The following is a 20,463-nucleotide window of genomic DNA, read 5'->3' as shown; positions in this document are numbered from 1 at the left end:
AAGCTTTTTACAAACGGCTACTCTGCAAACATATGCTTTTGTTGCCTTGTGCAGTCTTGAGGTAGAGAAATTAAAATGCAGAAGAGTAGATGAATGATTTTTTTTGTCTTACAATTTTTTTTTTCCTTTCATTTTACGTTTCTGAAGTTCAATTTTTAAACTGACAACTCAACCGAAAATATAGTTTAATGTATTCTTTATGTCCTTTCAGGCTTGGGGAACAAATGAAATTCTTCTTGCAGTCTACTATTTCCTTTTAGAAAAAAAGACCTTTATTCTTTGCCTTCCTCTTCTGTATAGAAACAGGTATGAATAACTACTTTAGATGTACAGATTTAGTTGTTAAAGATATAGAAGTGAATAGTATTTGAATATTTGCACTCAATATCTTCAGCTTACATTAAAATTAAGCAAAACTAAAACAACCAATCAGGAGTTTGCCAAATATGTTTCTTTATTGAGGACTCATTGTATGATTTCTAAATGTTAAAATTATCTAATGTCTTAATGCTCTTCTACATTTTTAATCTGGGGAACACTTATTTCTACTGATGGTATTTTTGTTTGCATAGGTTTGCAGAAGGCTATATTAATTTCAGCCAGTCAGCATCCAGAGACTTCTGTGCAAAAATCATAGTTACAAAACATTACAAAAGTCTATACAATTTCATTTGAGACCTTTTGCTGATTTTTTTTTCTCCAAGAAATAGTAGTTTTCATATCAGATTATTAGAATACTGAGATTGCATTGTAATATGAACATAATTTTTTATTAGAAAGGAATTCTAGAGTTGTTTTTCTTTCATTTGAATATATTAAATATATTGCAATATTAAATATTATGCAAAGTATATACCCTCCCAGAATATACAGGTTTCAGAAGAAACTCTGACACTTGAAAAGCTTAAAGGGCAAATAGTCACAAAACACAAATCAGATGTGAAAATTTAAATGCACTTATATATTATATACAATGTACACCCGCTACTGACTTGGTACTACTTTATTGAATAATATTTGGCTCTGCAACAGCTTATTTTACACATCAGACTAAAACAAATAAAAAAATGCAATACAAAATGCAGTCAATTTCTCTGAGATATACCTACTTCTAGATTTAGGCATTGTTTTTCATGCTAGTGATAGGCTTATACGGATGCATGCAGAAGGGTTTGTGTTATTCACATAAAAATACAGTGATATATTGGCAGAATCACACATCATTCTCAAGGACGTGTATTTCCTTAAGTTGCTGATACTTAGTTCAGTGACAAGTTCCTAATTATTTGGAAGTACATGATGCATTAGTATTTTCTAACCTACAAAAGATACACATTTATCAATTTAACAACCAAGAAGCAATCAATTAAGAAATATTACAGTTATATCTTTTTCTGCATTTTGATTTTCTGTAAAAATCAGCACAGCTGCCACATAAATTGGTAACCTTTATGCAGAATTTAGAATGTATGAGGTTCTCCTTCCCTTCTACTCTGCCCTGGTGAGACCACTTCTGGAATATTGTGTCCAGTTCTGAGCCCCTCAGTTCAAGAAAGACAGAGAACTGCTGGAGAGAGTCCAGCGCAGGGCAACAAAGATGATTAAGGGAGTGGAGCATCTCCCGTGTGAGGAAAGGCTGAGGGAGCTGGGGCTCTCTAGTTTGGAGGAGACTGAGGGGTGACCTCATTAATGTTTATAAATACATAAACAGTGAGTGTCACGAGGACGGAGCCAGGCTCTTCTCGGTGACAACCAATGGTAAGACAAGGGGTAATGGGTGCAAACTGGAACACAAGAGGTTTCACTTAAATTCGAGAAGAAACTTCTTCTCAGTGAGAGTGACAGAACACTGGAACAGGCTGCCCAGGGGGGTTGCAGAGTCTCCTTCTCTGGAGACATTTAAAACCTGCCTGGACACTTTCCTGTGTAACCTCATCTAGGTGTTCCTGCTCTGACGAGAGGATTGGACTATATGATCTTTTGAGATTCCTTCCAATCCCTAACATTCTGTATGTCTTCTTTGTTGGAGATTATATTAAAATGTCCTTCTTCTACCAGAATCTTTGTCTGTCTTTATTTTTCTTCTTACCTGTTATATGTAAGAACACTACTAAATATATACTGAATTAATGTTTATACAGCTTTGCTGAGGAGAGCAGGGCCACCATCCTTTCTCCAACCAACCCAGCTAGCTGGAGAACCAGAGGTTCCAAAACTTTGCTGAGGGAAGCAGCTGTCTTTTTAGGTTTTCATTAACATCTCCATTATGGTGAATTTATTCAAAGCTACTGGTACTACTGTACTACTGGTACAACACCTCATTCCTTTTGACATTGAAGCATGTCCAATAACTTTTAGTAACTGACGAAGAGAAGGATCTCTATGGTATCCTGGTATGATCTATGTGACACTGCTACTACTTGGTGATTACATATTCAGTGTTTTGTTCTCAGTTTGCCAGACAGCTAACTCACTAAGAGAAAAGATTACATGCTCTCCTGTTTCAAAATTCTCTAGACTTTTTTTGCTATGTTGTAAAACTGGTGTGAAACTCAATCACTATCAGCAAAGCAGAACATGATTTGCAAAATGGTTTGAGATTAAGATTATAAAAAACACATAAGATCTTGGGCAAAAGTGCAACCAATAATAGAAAAACATATAAATATAGAAAAGCCATATAAACAAATACAATGCCTTTCTTGCTTCTTTTGGAATTTTCATAATATTATACGGTCAAAAAAGATTGCTCATTCAGTACATAATAATCTTAAGAAGTATAGCATATACTTTCTTAAAAAAAGCCTCTACTCTTCAAAGTTTGCCTCTTGGGTCCAGGTTGTGAAGGACCTCAGCATGTCTTTGATCCCATCTCTTGCTCAAAACAGCATCATCTACTAGGTTTCTTCCTCTTTTTGTTTTCGTGAAAGCATTTATTGCTTCCAGAAAGTTTGGCTGGCCATAAGTGAACAAAGCTATGTGTGTTAATAATCTATCTTCAAATAATTTCTAGAGTAATTTGAAATAACCCAAGCATTTACCACAATGAAAAAACAATCAGTGACATTTATTTGTAATGGTATTGCTAAGAGCAGGGATTCTCATGCATATCTGACTGTTATCTCTTCACCATGATATCTAGTTGCTGGTTGGTTAAATGTTTGTATGGTAAATTCAATTTATTTATTATCTCCAGCCAGAATAAATCCAATTATCTCATTCGTGGAGATTTCTTGGGAAAGTAGCTCTACAGTGATGGGTATCATACAGATATTTCCAGGATTAAATTATGCCAGACATTGTGGATCATCTCATCTCATCTCATCTCATCTCATCTCATCTCATCTCATCTCATCTCATCTCATCTCTTATTTCAAGGCATTTCCAATCCTTTTATATAGTTTATTGCAGGAGAAGACAGATATCTGCTGGTCTTCTACAGCAATATAGCATAAAAGAAAACAAAAGCTGTGTAGATGTGGCACTAAGGGACATGGTTAAGTGGTGGATTTGGCAGTGTTAGGTTAATCGTTGGGCTCAATGGTCTTAGAGGTCTTTTCCAACCTAAACAATTCTATGATTCTATAACAAAATGTTAAGATCTTGTAAATGTTGCCTGTATAAAATATCCAGCTGGAGAATATGGTTGCCAACAGGATGAAAACCTGGGAATGCCTAGTTAGATATAGCATGCTTGGTAGCTCTATATAGAATTTGTTTGTCTTTTCAAAGTCCATTTTTAATAACCACAACAGCCGAACTTCTGGTTTTAGATTATTTGATATTAATCACATTTATTGTTGTTTAAATCAATGTTAAATGATCTTTTTCTAATTTTTTTCTGTTTCGATTCCTGCAATGTTTGCTTTGAAATCTCACCAATACAGCAAACAATGTAAACTAGATATTTGTAATAATTACTTTATACACCTTGATTTGACACCACCACAGTAAAATTGAAGACTTCCAACTAAAACTTTGTTTTCCCTTTCTGTTGAAGTAAATCTCAGAGGCCACACCTGAGATTTTCTAAAGACTATTTTCTGTTCATTTTTCGAGGGTAGCTGAGGTATATCATTTGACACAAACAGTGAACTAAACAAATATTTGTATTTGTGAGACAACAGTGGGGTTACTCAAATGCATTTATACTGATATACAATGGAAATGAAAAGGTCTACCTCAAATACAATAACTACAGAATTTGAGGATTTCCACCCTTTCTTGACCAATGGAATCTGAGAAAAACACTCTTGAAATCTTGGAACTCCTTATAAGCTTTCTCTGAAAATGCTCCATATTTTCACCTATGTGAGTGTAAATCAGTAAGTCAAAATGATCAGTTTAAATTTGGAGTGAGAAAAAAATCAGAGTAGAAAATTTCCAGATGGCAGTGTCATGCTTGAAGAAATGCCAAAAGTTACTGCTATTTATATTTAACATGGTTCCAAATAATTTCCTTATCTCTTCCCTGAAGTGCAGGGTTTAAAAGTCATTCAAGGAGCAAGATAAATTCAAAATAATTCAGTATTTCCATGTACAAATTGTTCAGCCTGAAATGAATAGCCTGGGGAAGAATATGTCCTTGGATCTTTGTGTCCAGTTTGCCATCTAGTTCTGTACAGGGACATTTCCTCCAGAAAATGTAGTCCAAAAATCCACCCTTTACCAGAAGTTTGAGGAAGATGGGATCAGCCAAGGTATCTTTCAATCATTTAATTACTTATTTAAGAAACAGCATGTTTGTATCTATGTGAATTATACTCCTACTGATCACAGTAGTATTTTTTCTGCCTTTTGAAGTACAGAGTGATGAAACCATGTCAGTTATTTTTGGCTTATCTTTTATTTAGCATCCCTCCACGCTTAAGAATTGTTATGCACTGTAACAACAATAGGTAAAGCAACTGGAGAACTCTGAATCCTTTGACTTCATCCAGGTAATACAAGTAAAGTGATTAATTCTCTTGATTGTAGACCAGGATGTAATTTTGGTATCTGTCCTCTCTGGAAGGGCTCAGATTTTCTCTGGGAAAAGCTGGATCCTACTGTGTCAGCCACATATTGCAACAGTATCAAGGGAAGAAGATACAATAACTGAAGGAATAATCAAGGAGGTCATGTTCAGCTCTGGATTCAAAACATGTATTATGAGACTCCTAGCTCTGAGACTAAATGCACTCTTGTGTTTAACATTGGCAGGGAGCACTGGAATAGCAGAACTTCTGAGTAACAGTTGATTTCCAAGTTCAGCTACTCTCAAGAAGTGTTTGTTTTCAGCATTTTTGATTTCTAATGTTTGTGAACTCATGGGTTTTTTTGTTTGTTTGTTTTCTCATTCAGAAGATCATTAGAAGAGCCACCCAAATAGGATACACTTCTAGTGCTGAAGTACTTTAAGTAGGAATATCTACAGTATACCAGTAAACACACCTTGACAATTTTAGTGACTCAATTTGCAAAATCCCTCAGAGAATAAAGATCCTAAAAGTAAACCTAACCAGACATTTTTTTCTTTTGGCACAATAATTTAGATGGACAAGTTTGGCAGCTGGAATGCTTTGTTGAACTGAACAGACAGAAAGGGACACAGAAGAGGCTCAGTGCTGTTCATTTATAATTTAATTAATAGGTTTATAACCTTAATTGTGAAACCTTCTTCAGCTGTGGGAATTTGTCTCAGCCCAGCTACATGCATGGTTTTGTATCCATTCCAGAAAATTAGTAGGCCAGCATTCTCTTGGACTGGTAGACATAGGTCCTGTAAGCTACAACATGACAAACATCAGGATCTCTCGCCAGGCACAGCCCTGCTTAGTGTAACAGGCAGTTGTGCAACATCCCAGGCTTGTCTACCTTTAACATTTTGTGAGGTGCAGAATGAGCTGTACCTTTTAATTATGGAAATCAGATGCAGGAGAGAAATTCTTGCTAGATACTCTGGAAGTAATTGTTATCCTTAGCACAGACAAAGAGAAGGCTTTCCACCAGTGATAAGTGGGACATCTCAGTTGCTTCAGATCAGTTTGCTCCATAGCATTATTGCAGTGCTCAGTAATATCAATGTCACTATAGCTTCTATCTCCCAAATGCTTCACTTAGCTGAAAATAAATGAAAGAGCACCAAGGCTCTGAGTCCTTGCATGTTGCACTTCTCTTTTGATACCTTTCTGTCCCCCAGTCACAGCAACAGAGTGGTCCCAGACAAGGTCCAAGATGCTCTTCTGTGAGTTCTCCATGATACTTTTCACTTTTCAGAGTGACAAGTGGCCTGCTGCTGCCAGTCAGTCATCCTCTTCTGGGTGGAGATGGCTGGCCCTAGGCTAGGAGCACAGTTCAAACGGCAAGTACAGGGATTTTCCATTGTACGGATATGAATGAAACCATTTTTTCAGTCTGTTTCTCTGTTTTCTTTGTCTGTTTCTCTGTTCTCTTGTTTGCAGGTAGGTGAAAACCAATTTGAATACTAAGCAACGGAGGGACACCCGTATCCAGAACATTTTAATTGGAAGGGAGTTTAAAAACAAAACTGCAGCCCTAGCTACATGGCCTTCTTGCTTTGTGTATTTTCTTTCAAAAGCAGTGTGGCATAGATGACACCAGCCATAAAGCTCTTCCTACAGAAAAATACGCAAGCCCAGCTCATTTCCAGTGCATGATAATCATGAAGACTCCCAGGAGTGAACCTCTGATACTTTTTTAGCTAACGATTAACCCAAAGGCCTCCTTCTCCCTTATGCATTTGGATTAAAAGAGCAATGCATACACTAAAAGCAGGAGGCCTGAGTGGTTCATTCACCAACTCTATGGACTAAAGGGTATTAAAGTGTGCAGTCATCTGACTGGCAGGCGAGGCAGTGAGGAGACTGATCTTACTAAGGTTAGAAAAGAAAGAGAACTTCTGTCTCGTGATCAGGCTGAACTGAGGATGTTTATGAGCTTCATCATGCTACTTTCACTGGTGCCAGCAATGTTTGTATGGTACAGACGGCAGCTGTTGACTTTTCCATTTAGTAAGCTCCATACTCTGTTCTGGGGAGTCTGCTGTAATTAAAGAGTTTTTAGTGTTTTCTTGTACAGAAGTCTAGTGTTTAGAGTAAGTCTTTACTTATCAAGACCTTAAGAGTCTATTTGTGACTCTGTATTTGTATGACTCTGAGTAAGTAATTCAGCCACAGTTTTACTTCAGCTTTCCAGCCTGGAAAACAATACCAGTCTCCAGAGGGCTTGTGTCAGGCTTCATGAATTTGATTGAGATCTCTGGATAAAAGCTTTTTGTTTTGTTTTTTGTTTGTTTGTTTTGTTTTGTGTTTGTTTGGTTTTGTTTTGTTTTAACAGGAGAAAAACAGTATGATTCACATTCTTGTTAAGCCATAAATGCTCTTCCTTTATTTCGGATAGAGAAAAGATGTGGAGAGGTAAAATGTGCCTGTTAGTCTCATGTTGTATAGGCTTGATACCTGTGTGTTTTGTTAAAAAATTCTCCAGGGCAGAAGCAGGTAACATGGGTGTGTGATTTCTGGGTGTCCCAGGTAGCACACATCTTGGGGCAGTAACCTATTAAGTACTGAACAGGTACTGGCGGCAGCAGAGCGGCAGCATGCCCCTCCTCACCCTACACAACCAGCAGATTGGCTGGACTCCACTGCTGGTACTGGGGTATCTCTTTTACCTCCTCCTGGGAGCTATGGTCTTCCAGCTGCTGGAGGAGCAGGCAGAGACACACTTTCGGGACCAGTTCCAGCTGGAGAAGCTCAAGTTCCTACAGAACTACACGTGCCTGGATAGGAAAGCCCTGGAGCAGTTTGTACAGGTAAGAGGAACAGGGTCTCATTATTTTGGTTCAAGTACTATTTTGGTTAGGAGAAATTATAGTATTTAGACCAAGCATGTCATAAATTGATCTGCTGTCCATGATGTTAAAAGACTGACTGTAGAAGAGAAAGGAAGAGGCTTCTCAAGCCCATTCACATTCCTCTTTGTCTTGATCTTTTGTACTTTTTTCTTTTCTCAGTCATGAACTCCCAAGATGTGCAAATCCGCTAATGCACTTTCAATTGCAATAATTTCCACTTTATGATTTCCAGCTCTTTAATTCATTATTACATGGGAATTATACATGAGAACAAAAACTAAGAAACAAACTTACAACAAGTAAGTTGCCCTCCCACCATAATTCAGCCCAAACCTATGCAAATTCTGCCCTTTTCTACCAGAAAATTTCTACTGCCTTTGAAGGTGGTCTTGCACTTCATTAATGACATCTTCAATTACATTTTAAGCTATTCCTCAAAGCGGGCTAGAGATAAATTATGAGATCCTTCTTGGTATTTTTATAGACAAATCCTTTCATTCTCATATTGCAAGAACTCAACAGAAATCCTTTAACTATCACTTTTTTCATGATATCCAGTTTCAGAGCTGGGTGCCTAAATGATTTGAACTCTTTCTACCAGGTCATTAGACCTGTTGGAAACACTAAACATGCTGCAAGTTTGCACTGTCCAAGCCAGAGGATTAACACAAAGCTATATGCTTTTGATCAACAAAAAGTCCAGATTCTGTAAATGGATTTAAGCAAATAGTGACATTCAGATTACAAAGGTAAAAGGAGGTGCCTAAACTTCTTTTTACAATGATAGTTTTCTCATTGCTAACACTGTGATATATTTCTTGTGGAGCATTTGGCACTGGCCAGAAAATGACTGGGGTTTTCAAGAACTTACATGCCTAAAAATAACTCTGTTTTTTTTTCAACTTCACCAGTTGGTGATGTTACCTGGCTTTCCCTTAGCTCTGAGACAGAGATGGTAGACAAGAAAACCCTCATTCTCCTTCTAAACCAATTTGGGATACACCATTGGATTGAGAAGCTTAGTTAAATCTCCAGTACCCTAGAAACTTCAGGGGTGTTCACAAATGTCCAGATTCTTCTCTCTCTGGCTCCAGTGGAGCTTCCTTAGCACTTCCGGGCAACCCAGACAATCACATGTTGCTGTCTCTCTGCTGAATCACATACATTTCACTTGCAAAGTGTTCATAGAAAAAAAGAGCTGGGGGCACTAGTTTATCCTCTACGATGGACCAAGCTTCAAAGGACTTATACTCGATAGTCCTCAGGGTAAATGTAAGTGCAGATGCCCTCTAACTCACCTGTCATTTACAAGACCTCTTAAGAAATTTCTCCAGCTCTTTCTTACAGTGGGGAATAGAAGTCTTCCCATATTAAATCTCTAAAACTAATGCAGGGAAGAAGTCATCTATGTGCACTTTTTCACTACTTGGTTAAGGTGGCCTGTTCATCACGTCTGAAGTTCCAGTCTGAAAACTGACAGCATTCCTGCTGTGGTGAGACACAACCACTAGATTCAATCTGCTCAGCTGACAAGTAGAAGGTGTCTCGTCTTATTGCCAGTTCTTTAAACCTAAATCCTGGAATCCAAGAATCAACCCAGGCTTTCTTTTTGCATATCAATTATCACTAATAATAGAGTTACCACTTATTGGCTTGATTGTGTATGAAGCAAATTCTCACCATTCCATGTCCATAAAGTGCATTGGCTCTGTTCGGCTAAAACTGCCAAGCTGAGAGGTGGTCCTGACCTGCAGCTCCTAAGCTGAACAGCCTCGAACTTTGGGGGAGTGCAAATCCAAACTCTGTGATCTGATGTGTCTCTGCTAAACATACTTTGGTCAGGAAATTATGCCATTCTGACTGCATAACTGAGAATTAGATTCATTGGGCGAGGAGAAGCCTTTTTTAAGTCCCTGTTTTCAGTATGTCCATGCTTTTTCTACCCCGAAGGAAATATAGGGTAAATATTGACCAAGAGGACCAAATCCTTGTCTATTACCACAAGTGGCTGCAATGTGTATTGAGGTGGGGACAGAAACAGAAATGGCAGGCAGCTTTTATTCTCTCCATACCCTACTATTGTTTTATGTAGGCTTCTTACTCTTACTGTAGATTATAAGACATTGCTTTTACTTACTGGCTGCTTCTGCTCCCAAAGCTAACAGCTAATGTACACCAGCCATTGAACATCTGCTCTGTTCACATTCGATCCATAACCATTACCTGAGGTGTAGGTGGAAAGGTGCTAGGAGACACTATAACTGCCACACATGAATCTGTTTGTTTAGGAATGATTCTTCTGGGCACCAGGATGCCATTTATTTCATGAGGTTGTACTTAAAAGCAACCATCATACCAAGAAGTCTGGCCTTGTCAGACTGTCTGAAGTGTTCAATGTTCAACATTACCTTACTTATCCATGGTGGCTTTCAAGATGTGAATGTAGCTTCTCTGAACTCTTGTGCACTGAAATGGATAGAACTGACAAGCATTCCTTACAGGGTTGAATTAAACCTCTGATTGTTTTAGGCATTTCAAAAGACTCACACCTCAGTAGCTTCTCTGTGTTCTTCTAACCAGTAAATAAAATTGTAAACTCCAGATAATTACACAAGTCAAATTCTTCCCATTCTAAGAACAAGCTTTTAATGGATAATGTAAAGTTCTTTGTCATAGTGAAAAGAAACTCTGCTGGCACTTCGGTCATAACATCACATGAAGATGCCTAGCAGCCCTATCTGATGGACTTGACCAATGCTGTAGGATATTTTACTGAAGGAATAACATGAGCTATTAAACTTAGGATACTCAGTCCACCAGCACAGATCAGCTAATGTTGCAGAACCTATGCAGAATCAGACACGTTGTAGAGGGCAGGTTCATCAGATGCGCAATCCTTGTGGCACTGGTCCGCATTTGAAGTAAGAAAGAATATCTCCTTTGGTCTCATACTCCTGGAATCAACTAAAGCTGGGGTTGCTGTTGAAACCTGCTCATGTCTTGCATCATAATAAAGTCTATAGAAGAGATGAACAAGTAATACCTTCAGGCATTTGGCAAAATGATGAAGGCTGTGACCTGGACCTCAACATTGGTATGTAACAAACAAGAAGATTCTTGAAACTCCAGCTACTGAGCAGAAGGTAGCCAGTCTCTTTCAGAGAAATCCTTAGGGAGAGCAAGAGAACACAATCTTCCCTAAGGCAGCTAACATGACATTTGATGCTTAAATAGAAGCAGCATTTCTTTTGCACACAATAGTTTTGGTCATCTGGTAAGAGCTATCTGGAATAGCCAAGTATATTTCATTAGTTAATCTTTCAGACTAGGAGAAGCCTGATATTCATTGAAAACTATTGGAAAGCCACAGCTGAAAATAGTAATTCATCCTCAGTAGTACTTACATGGAGGAAACAGAAATAAGCATGTTGCCCATACCCCTACCCACAGATACATACATACGTTTACAGAATGACAGAATGTTAGGGATTGGAAGAGGCCTCAAAAGGTCATCTAGTGCAAAATTTGCACATGCCCAAATTAAAAACTAGAATTAGATTACTAGACTAGGGAAGAAGAGGGGTTGCCTTTATTTTTTATGGCATAACTTCATTTTCCCTGTCTGATCACTCTGGGGGCTCCTTCCACTCCCTTCCCCTTACACTTGAAGTAGTTATGGAACCAATCCCACTTCAATAGACAGTTCTCCAGTGACAAGAGGTCAAATTCCTGACCAGGTCTATTTCCAAGTTTCACCATGTCGGCGCAAAGCTATGTTAGTTGAACTCTACCCTGTTACTTGCATCATGTATTGCTCAAGATGGAAAGCAATGTTTACTTCTCTTTTTATTTTTCCTGTCATTCTTTCTGATTTGGTCTAATGGGTTGCTCGTCTTTGCTCCTTTCTTTTACCTCTTCTTTCTGAGGTCCTCATGGAAGCATGGGAAAAAGGAGTCAACCCAGAAGGAAACTCTACGAATCCCGGTAACTGGGACTTCAGCAACTCCTTCTTTTTTGCAGGAACTGTTGTCACCACTATAGGTGAGGTACTCTCTTTTCTTATTAATTGGAGTTTCTCCCAGCTGTCCTTTAAAGCCCCCAGAAATGTGCAATTGGTGGACAGAATACAGCTGCAAGACAATCTTGACTATTGTGGGTTACAGTTTTCTATTGGTTTCCAATTATATCTGTTATTCTTGTGTATCCAGCATATAACACCTGAAAAAAACCAAAACAAAACAAAACAAAAATAAAACGGAGTGCCTATTGGGTACATGACATACAATTTTGTACATGAACAGCTTATCTCAAGGTTGCTTTAAAGCATTCAGTTGCATTGACCACAAAACCAGAGACCTATAGAAAATTACAATACTCTTTAAGAGCAATATTTTTCATGTTAAATTCTGTTAGCAATAGCAAACACACAGGGCTCCGTCATAAACTATGACAATTTGCAGGCAGATTTAATTGCACAAAATCAAAGGATCACAGGTCCCTGAAGCTTGATGGAGTTGAGCTTCCAAGACCAGGAACTTCCTGTGTTGGCCTGCAACCTGATTGTAAAGCCTTTTCATGTAGCTGCTTTCTTCTTTTTTTCTTCCAGGTTATGGTAACCTGTCCCCCAGCACAGTGGCAGGACAGATCTTCTGTGTGTTTTATGCCTTATTCGGAGTGCCCCTTAACCTGGCCTTCCTTAATCAGCTGGGGAAAAGCCTCAATGCTCACCTGATCACCCTGGAAAGATGGGTGCAAAAGCCAGGCCGTGTCCAGGTACAATGTCTGTCTATCATTTATTCCCACTATTTTGAAACTGATTAAAGTTCTCTTCTCAGATAGGTACTGCTACTGCTAGATTGGGTTTCCTTGTGTGTGCCTACATTTTTTGTGAACGATGGCAATTGTTTAGCCCTCTATATCAGAAAATTTATATACTCTTTTTATCTATGATAGCTTTAAAGCAATTTGCTTTTCCTTGAGAGACTCTAGATTTGCCTTTTTAAAACTTGACTCAGCAAAACTGTTAAGCATGCATAGCCTCAATTTTGATCAGGGTCCTTAAGCTCTGGTGACCTTAGCAGAATGCACGCACATAAACACATTGCTGAATCAAGCTCTTATTATCCAGCCTATGCTAGTATCTGTCCAGAATCTCTCTCTACATTGTGCAAACACAACTTACTTTTATTGGCCTGCTAATCTGTCTTGAATTACCTTCCCTGATTGTGCCAGCAATTTAGGATTTGCTCTTATTTTCTTGAATTATAAATAGATACTACTTCTCCTTAGATATAGTTTATTAGTAAGCCATTGCACTAGTCCAGATGCACTGGAATAAGGGAAACACTGATAACAGAAAAGACATGAAGGTAATTTACAACAAAGTTACTGCTTGTTTCTGAGAAAAGTTTCAATTGATTGATCCCTTTAGCTAAGGAAAATGGAGATTAGATATGTTGAAACATTTCAGAGTTCTGGCACAACTTTTTTTCTCCTTTTCATTTGTAAAATCTCTAAGTCACTGCATTCTTACCTACATTGAGAAACCTACAAAGGTACTGTCAAAGGTAGACTTGGTTTATATGAGCAAGAAGTTCTTTAGCTGCATAACCTATGTCTGTTTGCCAAATATATGCAGCTCTACCACTAGAAGGATATTCATGCTAGTACAGCTGCAACTTTCCTGAGATTTCCAATAGCACCTCAGAGATGTGATTTTTTTTTCCTTTTTTCCTTTTCACTCCTGAATTAACACCTCATTTCTGGCGGAACTCCTACAATCAGACAAAGTTTTGGAGCTGTATATGCTTGTTCACTCTGAAAAGCCTCTCCCAGGCAGTAGGTTTTTTTAAACACAATTCAGTCATGCTTGGGGAAATGAATTACAATCAGTTCTTCATTCTTGACTTACTGTCCCCTGCATTAACGTTTGTACCATAAAGTTCTTAAAAGCCAGGATAAAAAGTAATATTTTTTGCATTTCAGTATAGAGTTATATGCAAATTTTACTATCTAATTAAATGCTATCACACTTCTGGAATGAACTAAATGAGAACAGATATCAACTATAATCATGCCAGTCAGTAATTCTCAAAGTGATTTGCATATGAGGTAAGTATTATTATACAGCTGGACAGATGTGGTACATAATATAGAAGTGATTTGTCAAAGTCACCCAGTAATCTTACGCCATGTTTCTCAAGCTCAGCAGACTATTTTATATGTGAGATAACATATAGAGATAAAGAAAAACATGATACCTAGACCTTCTACTTTATAACAGTGGTTTGGGTTTTCATCTAGTCACAATAGGCACATGCATAGAAAATCATATTCTGGTTCGAATGCCTTTCAGGGCATTTTTAAACAATTGCAATGAGTTTGCATCAGCCCACACATCACTAGCTGAAAGTCCACCAGAGTGTGTTCCCTGGAAAGCCATGAGTTCCTGATCTTCAATCCTAAACTTCAAAAATCCCGTCCTAACCCATCCACTAACCATTCTATGTACTCACCTATTGCAGCCACCTATGCTGTAACTTAACTCCCGGAAGGCAGATGTTTGTACTGAGAGACATAAATCTGCCCAGTGCTGACAGAAAACAGTTCTGCTCTGAATGCTTCTAAGTTAAAAATAAAAGCAGCCAAAGTGACTTCACTTAGATTTCATCCAAACATATATTTGGCTGAGCTCTTGCAAGCCACTTTATAAATCTTTGGAAGCAGTCATGGAGAAGAGAACCCTAATTTGTTCTTGCCAATCTTTGTATCATGAGTTATGCAGTACTTGGCGATTTTCCTCAAAGACAGGAGCCAGTTGATTACAAGAGCATCTCCACTTGAGTTGAAATTGTAAAGTAAGTATTTAATTCCTATGGTTGCCATGATAATTTTGAAAATATGACTTGAGCATACTTAAAAACTCATTGCAAAAAGCTTTTAAAAAATACTCATTTTTTACCTAATTTTGAGATTTAATTTTTTTTTATTCATGGTTAGGTACAATATCTGTGTGCAGCATAAATGGTGAGGTCAGTCTTCAGTGCATGGAAACATTGGTTTATCCTTCCTTTTTTGGACATTGCTTCCAGCTGGAGAGTGTTTGTGATTCAAGAGCAAAATAGATGGAGCAATTTCCACTAGACAACCGCTCAGTTCTACTTAGCTGCCATCTTCCTTTTACCTTTCAGGTGGTTCAAACACTGGCAGTGGCCATCTTCCTTACTGCCGGGACCTTGCTCTTTCTAGTGTTCCCACCATTGGTCTTCAGTTACATAGAAGGCTGGAGCTATGGAGAAGGCTTTTATTTCACCTTCATCACCCTGAGCACCATTGGATTTGGGGACTATGTCATAGGTAATAAAGAAGGTGAACTGGATTGAACTTTGTTGAAATTAGTTACTCTAGTATAAAGCTAAATACAAAGAGCACAGATATCCATTCCACTATGAATGTGGTACAAGGGTTAGCTGAGCCAGGCTGGTAATAATGAGCTAATGTATTATATGACATGGGCATTTTTCTCTTGGCAGCTAAGCTGAGAGTCACCAAACTCATTTCACATATGCCACTGAACACTCATTCAACAGTGACTATATTCAAGCTGGTACAAATGTGATCCATGAGTCACAGGTAGAATATAAATTATATCTCTTTGTCAGCAGTAAGCCTCTGAACCACCCTCTCCTAACAGTCATTTGTTTCAGCAAGTGTCTACTGTTCCTAATAAGAAATCATGTCAGATATGAAACGATCAGTACTTACAGCATGGAGAATATTACTGACAGCCCTGGGATGTCTGTGAAAGAAAACAAATCCAGTGAGATTACATAGTCTTCAGAGATTCAGGCTGAGACACACGAGGGGCTATTTTCCCACCTGCTTATTTGAACAAATGCTCTTAACACATTATGTATAGTGTGGTTATTTGTTAAAAACACTAGGGTCTCTTACTTCATGAGTAGTAGCTCTCCTCTCCTAGAGGTTGTAACTATGTCCCAAAAGGAGATAAAAACCCATTCCATCTGAATCTGGGTACTGTGAAGTTTTGTGATGATCTGGATGATTGAGACTAAACGGATGGCTGCTGTGCTGTCCTGTGCCTGCATCAGCTGCACAAATTGCCCATGTTGTGGAAATATCAAACTGGGGAGTAAGTTTCCCATAACCATTTACTTAAAGTGGCTGCATTTCCAAATAATATTCTCCAGGTGATTTTGAACCCTTGTTACTGAGGCATATCACACTACCAAAAGCAAACACTATATATCACTGAGCTAGTAAGCCATATCCGTGTAAATCATCTTGAGATCCCCTTGAATAAAACAAGGCTAATATGAATTCAACATTGAGTTTCCAATATGGTTTTTTGTCAATGGCTAGAAACACTTGATTTTGTGCATTCCTGGTTAAAATCAGATGTGGCTATTTTTATGATATAGCTTCAGCTTCAGAGATTTTATACCAACTGTGATAAGATTACCTAAGAGTTGGAACACAAAAAGAAAAAAAAAAAAAAAAGAATGCTCATTTGGTCATAGATCACGCAAACTTGTTAAACATGCACTTCTGCAGGGAATGTATGTTGTCCAACAGACCAAAGCTGTCGAGATTAATATGCAAAATTTCCTGGATTTTTCAGGCACAAACCCCAACAAGCACTATATCCCAGTCTACAGGAGCTTAACTGCAATTTGGATTGTTTTTGGATTGGCCTGGCTGGCTCTGGTGTTCAACGTGGGAGCTGACTTGATGGAAAAATTCCTTCAGCTGAAGTGGCACCAGCCCGACTTAAGCTTGGCACAAGGAGCCACGACCAAATCAGAAGATGAACCTGAGCAGCCTAGAATCCACATCCCTAGTTGAGCAAGGTACACAGAAAGCTGTCTTGAAAGCTCATCCTTCATCTGTATCTCACACTAGGCAAGCCCTGTGGATAAAGGACTAAACAACAGCTTGTGGACTGTTTCCTATGGAGGAAATGTTTCAGATGCACTGAAATGTCCACACGCTGTGTGGGCATCAGCCAACTTAAACCTCTAAAGAAGTAGTCCGCATGGTAAAACAACTGCCCCAGGATTCATTTTACACTTCTCGCTCAGCAAAAGCAATTTCCCATGAAGTAATCAATTATTATCCTTTTTCTCTAGTGGAATTCAATTCTTATCGTCACTCATTTTCAAAAAGTCCAGAGTGATTCCCTCCCAGTTCCAATGAGAAGTCATGTCACCAAGAATCTTGAGTGGAAAAAGTCAGGTACAGCAATCTTTCTTCATCTCCAATCAGAAAACAAACAAAACCACAGAGGAATATCAACAGTAATGACCATATGCTTAATGGCATCCAACCAATTAAGATTCATTTGCTGTTGTCTGAAATCAGCAGCCTTCATATAAAATTATAACACTTCTTTAGTTCCTGAACTAAAATGCTTCTTTCTTAAATTGTGCAGAAAATTATGTCTGTGCAGTGGTGCCTGGACTGTCACAATTTGTTTCAAAGAGAACTAACAGCTCAGAGCAGGTCCTTATCCTTATCGCAGTTCATTTCACAGTCACTTGAAAGCAGCACTTTAAATCTAAATGCAAGCAGACTTCCTTATTTTCAGCCAGATCACCAATATTAGTAGTCTGACATTTGCTTTGGGCCAGTTCAGTGAAGAACTCTCATGCACTGTACAGAGCTGATGCTCTCTGTATAACACTAAAGAGGCCAATGGTGAGCTTTTGTGCTAAATCTGATCCTCAGTGGTGCACATAGAGTTACCCATGAGAAAGAGGGAGTTTGATTTTGTCACAGATTTTGTAAGTCAGAAGTAGCAGCAGCCATTTCCAAAGAAGCAGAAAAGTCAAAGGACATGTAAGCACCTTATAACAGGCTTGTAGCTGAGGTATGTAACTGTAGTCACACTCTGTATTAAAGTAAACTATACAAGCTTGATAAAACAATTATCCGTTCATTGAGTACCATACTAGATTGTTTAAGATCATTATTAACACATTCCATGAGTATGATTGTAATTACATACATCCAGCTATTTATTCAGTGTGTTTATAACTAAAACTAAACATCAATTAATCCTTTTAAACTCATTTGTTAGTGGAGCTTTTCAGTAAAGTGTGAGTGAAATATGACTGCCATGTACAACTAGCCGCAAGCTAGCCTATGGCTGATGGGCTACAGTAACATCACACTTTCAGCTGCCTTTCAGCAGCTGTTTTGATATTTCATTTTGGGGAAGTGTCCATAAAACACATAGACATGTGTAGGTCACAAATCTCTTCCCACATACTTTCTGAGGAGGGTCACAACAGATGGCTATTCTGACATCTGTCTTGGTTCCTGTTTTCTTTGCTAGTTGGTAACTCCTGAATAGTGAAATGTGGCTGCTTAAACCTGAAATGCTGGCATACAAGAATGCCAGCTGTGGTTTATTCAACTCATTTCAAAACTGCATTTTTGAATGCTTATCCCATCTGAGATTTCCCTGCTACCTACCTCACAGATTTTATCTCCTCAGATTTTGCACTGATCTTCCTCTACGCCCTCAGCTATTCTCGTAAATTTGTGCAACGACTTTCTTTGTAGCTTCTTTCACTGAGAGCAGACAACTCTCTCCTGTCTGGCTTTTTGTATCTTTTCAAATCTCACGGGAAACTTTCAGTCTCATTATTCTCTATTCCTGAGACATAATTTTGCATATGCACTTGTTAACATCATTACACCTGAGACATAATTTTTCATATGCACTTGTTAACATCATTACAATCACTGAAGTCTGTACACACCTTGTGTCAACACTACAAGCTATTTTAGGGCTGTTTGTGTGAAAGAAAAAACTAAAATTCTACAGACTTTTATATCTGACCTATTCCCTTCACCTTGCCTTTTTCTATGCCTTACTTACTTTATCTAGCCACAGCCAGCCACAAAACATGCACTGGTCTAAAGGTAATCCTATATAGTGTTTTATATCATGCTGCATGCCATAAAAAATTATAATGAGGTTTATCAGGTATATGCATCCACCACTTACTGGCAAAGTGTTTGTTAAAATCATTCTCACTTAACATCTGACAGCAGGAAGTTTGGATTGTTTTTACTACAGTCCAGAAAATTGCCCCTGTACCTGATACTGATTTAGCAAAGTAGCAGCAAGGTGAGATTATCTTCTGATTTTTTTGCTACTGCTGCATTTAGTAAGGCTGCGAGCAGCTGCAACAGCTCTCAAGCTGCCTGCCAGAAGGCTCAAAAAGATATCTCAAATCAAGCATATGGTCATGTTGGAACAGGAAAGAGAAAGATACTGATGACCTGTCCTGTATTACACAAGTGATAGAAATCTCTTGCTCACTTTGTCAATTTTTCAAGATCCTGAAAAGATCCTGAAGGTCATGCACATCCATAATCAAAGTTACTGTGAGATACACACTGGGAGCACTGGCCTAGTTCTTGAGTGTGGGTGGATCGTGTTTTCTAGTACCCTTCCTTTAACAAAAAGGACTGCACAAAAGGGACTCTTCTGCTCTTTCAGTAACCCATTTTACCAGTGGTGAGATCCTGCACAGAACGGAGGTCACACAATCTGCTATGAGATGCTCGGCTCAGATGAATGGAAAACAGCACTTCTGAAGGCTCTGATTGTAGCTTTGTAACCTGTTCCAGAAGTGATAGCCCAGGCAATGCTTGTCTGTGGTGTGGAAAAGTAGTACATTGTCCTGAGCAGCTACCATTTGTAGTCTGGTGCAGGACAAGAAACGAACATCCTTCCAGACCCTTTAAGCCTACTCAGCAAACCCTTACCCATCCTCAGATATACTGGTACCTTCCAGACAACACAAAAATATCATCTGCAAATATTTGAGCCTGTCACTTTCGAGATATATATAGAAGGCTGACACATAATTGACATTTCTGAGCATACTCAAGAAAATCAGTCATTAAAATACTATACAATTCAGCGAAGTTTTATTGTTAATATTGATCTCTTCCTCTCCAAATTCCATCTAGAATAGCACATGCTGAGTTTTCACAGTCTTGCTTGTACTTGCAAATCCTATCACCTGTAACTTGTTTTACATAATACACCTTTAGTATAAACATTAAATGCTATATCTTTAGTCTGTAATGTTTGAACATGGTTATACTTAGTAGTGTGCTTTGTATAAACTATCTGATTTTAATGCAATTAAAATGTCAAAATGTAGCTCAAATGTGTCTGTTTCCTAATCTTAAATGGAAGAGGAAACTTGAGTATATATACCTTTTAATGTCTTTGCAGCTTTTCTTTCTCATATTTTTCTTTTCCATTTTAAACACAATTCAGTAATGAATACCTTGAAAAAGCAGAGTTAAGACTGAGCAATGAGTGTAATAACTTTTTTTTAAGACTGTGTTTAGGATGATATCTTTAAACTGGAACTGGTCTATCCCTTGCACGTTGAGTTTTGCATCTTGTCAGTAAAACCATGAGTTTAAGCTAATAAGCTTAAAACACCTCCCAGAAAAACATAAATTAGCACGTTACCAAACTGTTCTGGTAGTATAATACCTGAATGCCACCTTATTTGTAATAGAACAAACACTCACCTGAAAAAAAAAATAATAAA

The 20,463-nt window shown here is 38.2% G+C and overlaps 2 protein-coding genes across 5 annotated transcripts in view; both read left to right on the top strand.

Annotated features, from left to right (window-relative positions):
* Window positions 1-793, top strand: part of KIF6 (kinesin family member 6) — a 148,652-nt gene extending 147,859 nt beyond the window's left edge. For all 4 annotated transcript variants that reach the window (XR_010471542.1, XM_065058147.1, XM_065058146.1 and 1 more), the window contains one exon: window positions 212-793. Coding sequence is in view for 3 of the 4 variants with exons in the window: in XM_065058147.1 (XP_064914219.1) it covers window positions 212-228 (17 nt within the window). In the remaining variant the exon portion in view is untranslated. The remainder of the gene's footprint in view (window positions 1-211) is intronic.
* Window positions 794-990: 197 nt separating this feature from the next.
* Window positions 991-20,060, top strand: LOC102096543 (potassium channel subfamily K member 16). The gene is made up of 6 exons (XM_021289476.2): window positions 991-7,813; window positions 11,782-11,896; window positions 12,462-12,628; window positions 15,046-15,211; window positions 16,497-16,725; window positions 17,005-20,060. Exons 1-5 carry the CDS (start codon window positions 7,601-7,603, stop codon window positions 16,718-16,720), a joined length of 885 nt encoding a protein of 294 aa, XP_021145151.2. The 5' UTR covers window positions 991-7,600; the 3' UTR covers window positions 16,721-16,725; window positions 17,005-20,060.
* Window positions 20,061-20,463: the final 403 nt, after the last annotated feature.

The sequence above is a fragment of the Columba livia genome, chromosome 3 (genome assembly GCF_036013475.1).
Source record: "Columba livia isolate bColLiv1 breed racing homer chromosome 3, bColLiv1.pat.W.v2, whole genome shotgun sequence".
Lineage (NCBI taxonomy): Eukaryota > Metazoa > Chordata > Aves > Columbiformes > Columbidae > Columba > Columba livia.
Note: the sequence above shows the minus strand (reverse complement) of the source record. Positions and strands in the feature narration are given on the sequence as shown.

What these genes read in the sequence shown, in the direction of transcription:
- LOC102096543 (XM_021289476.2), top strand. Translation starts at nt 7,601, where the DNA reads ATGCCCCTCCTCACCCTACACAACCAGCAGATTGGCTGGACTCCACTG. An exon ending in CCCTGGAGCAGTTTGTACAG is followed by an intron (nt 7,814 to 11,781) that starts GTAAGAGGAACA and finishes CTTCTTTCTGAG; the next exon opens with GTCCTCATGGAAGCATGGGA. An exon ending in AAAAGCCAGGCCGTGTCCAG is followed by an intron (nt 12,629 to 15,045) that starts GTACAATGTCTG and finishes TTTACCTTTCAG; the next exon opens with GTGGTTCAAACACTGGCAGT.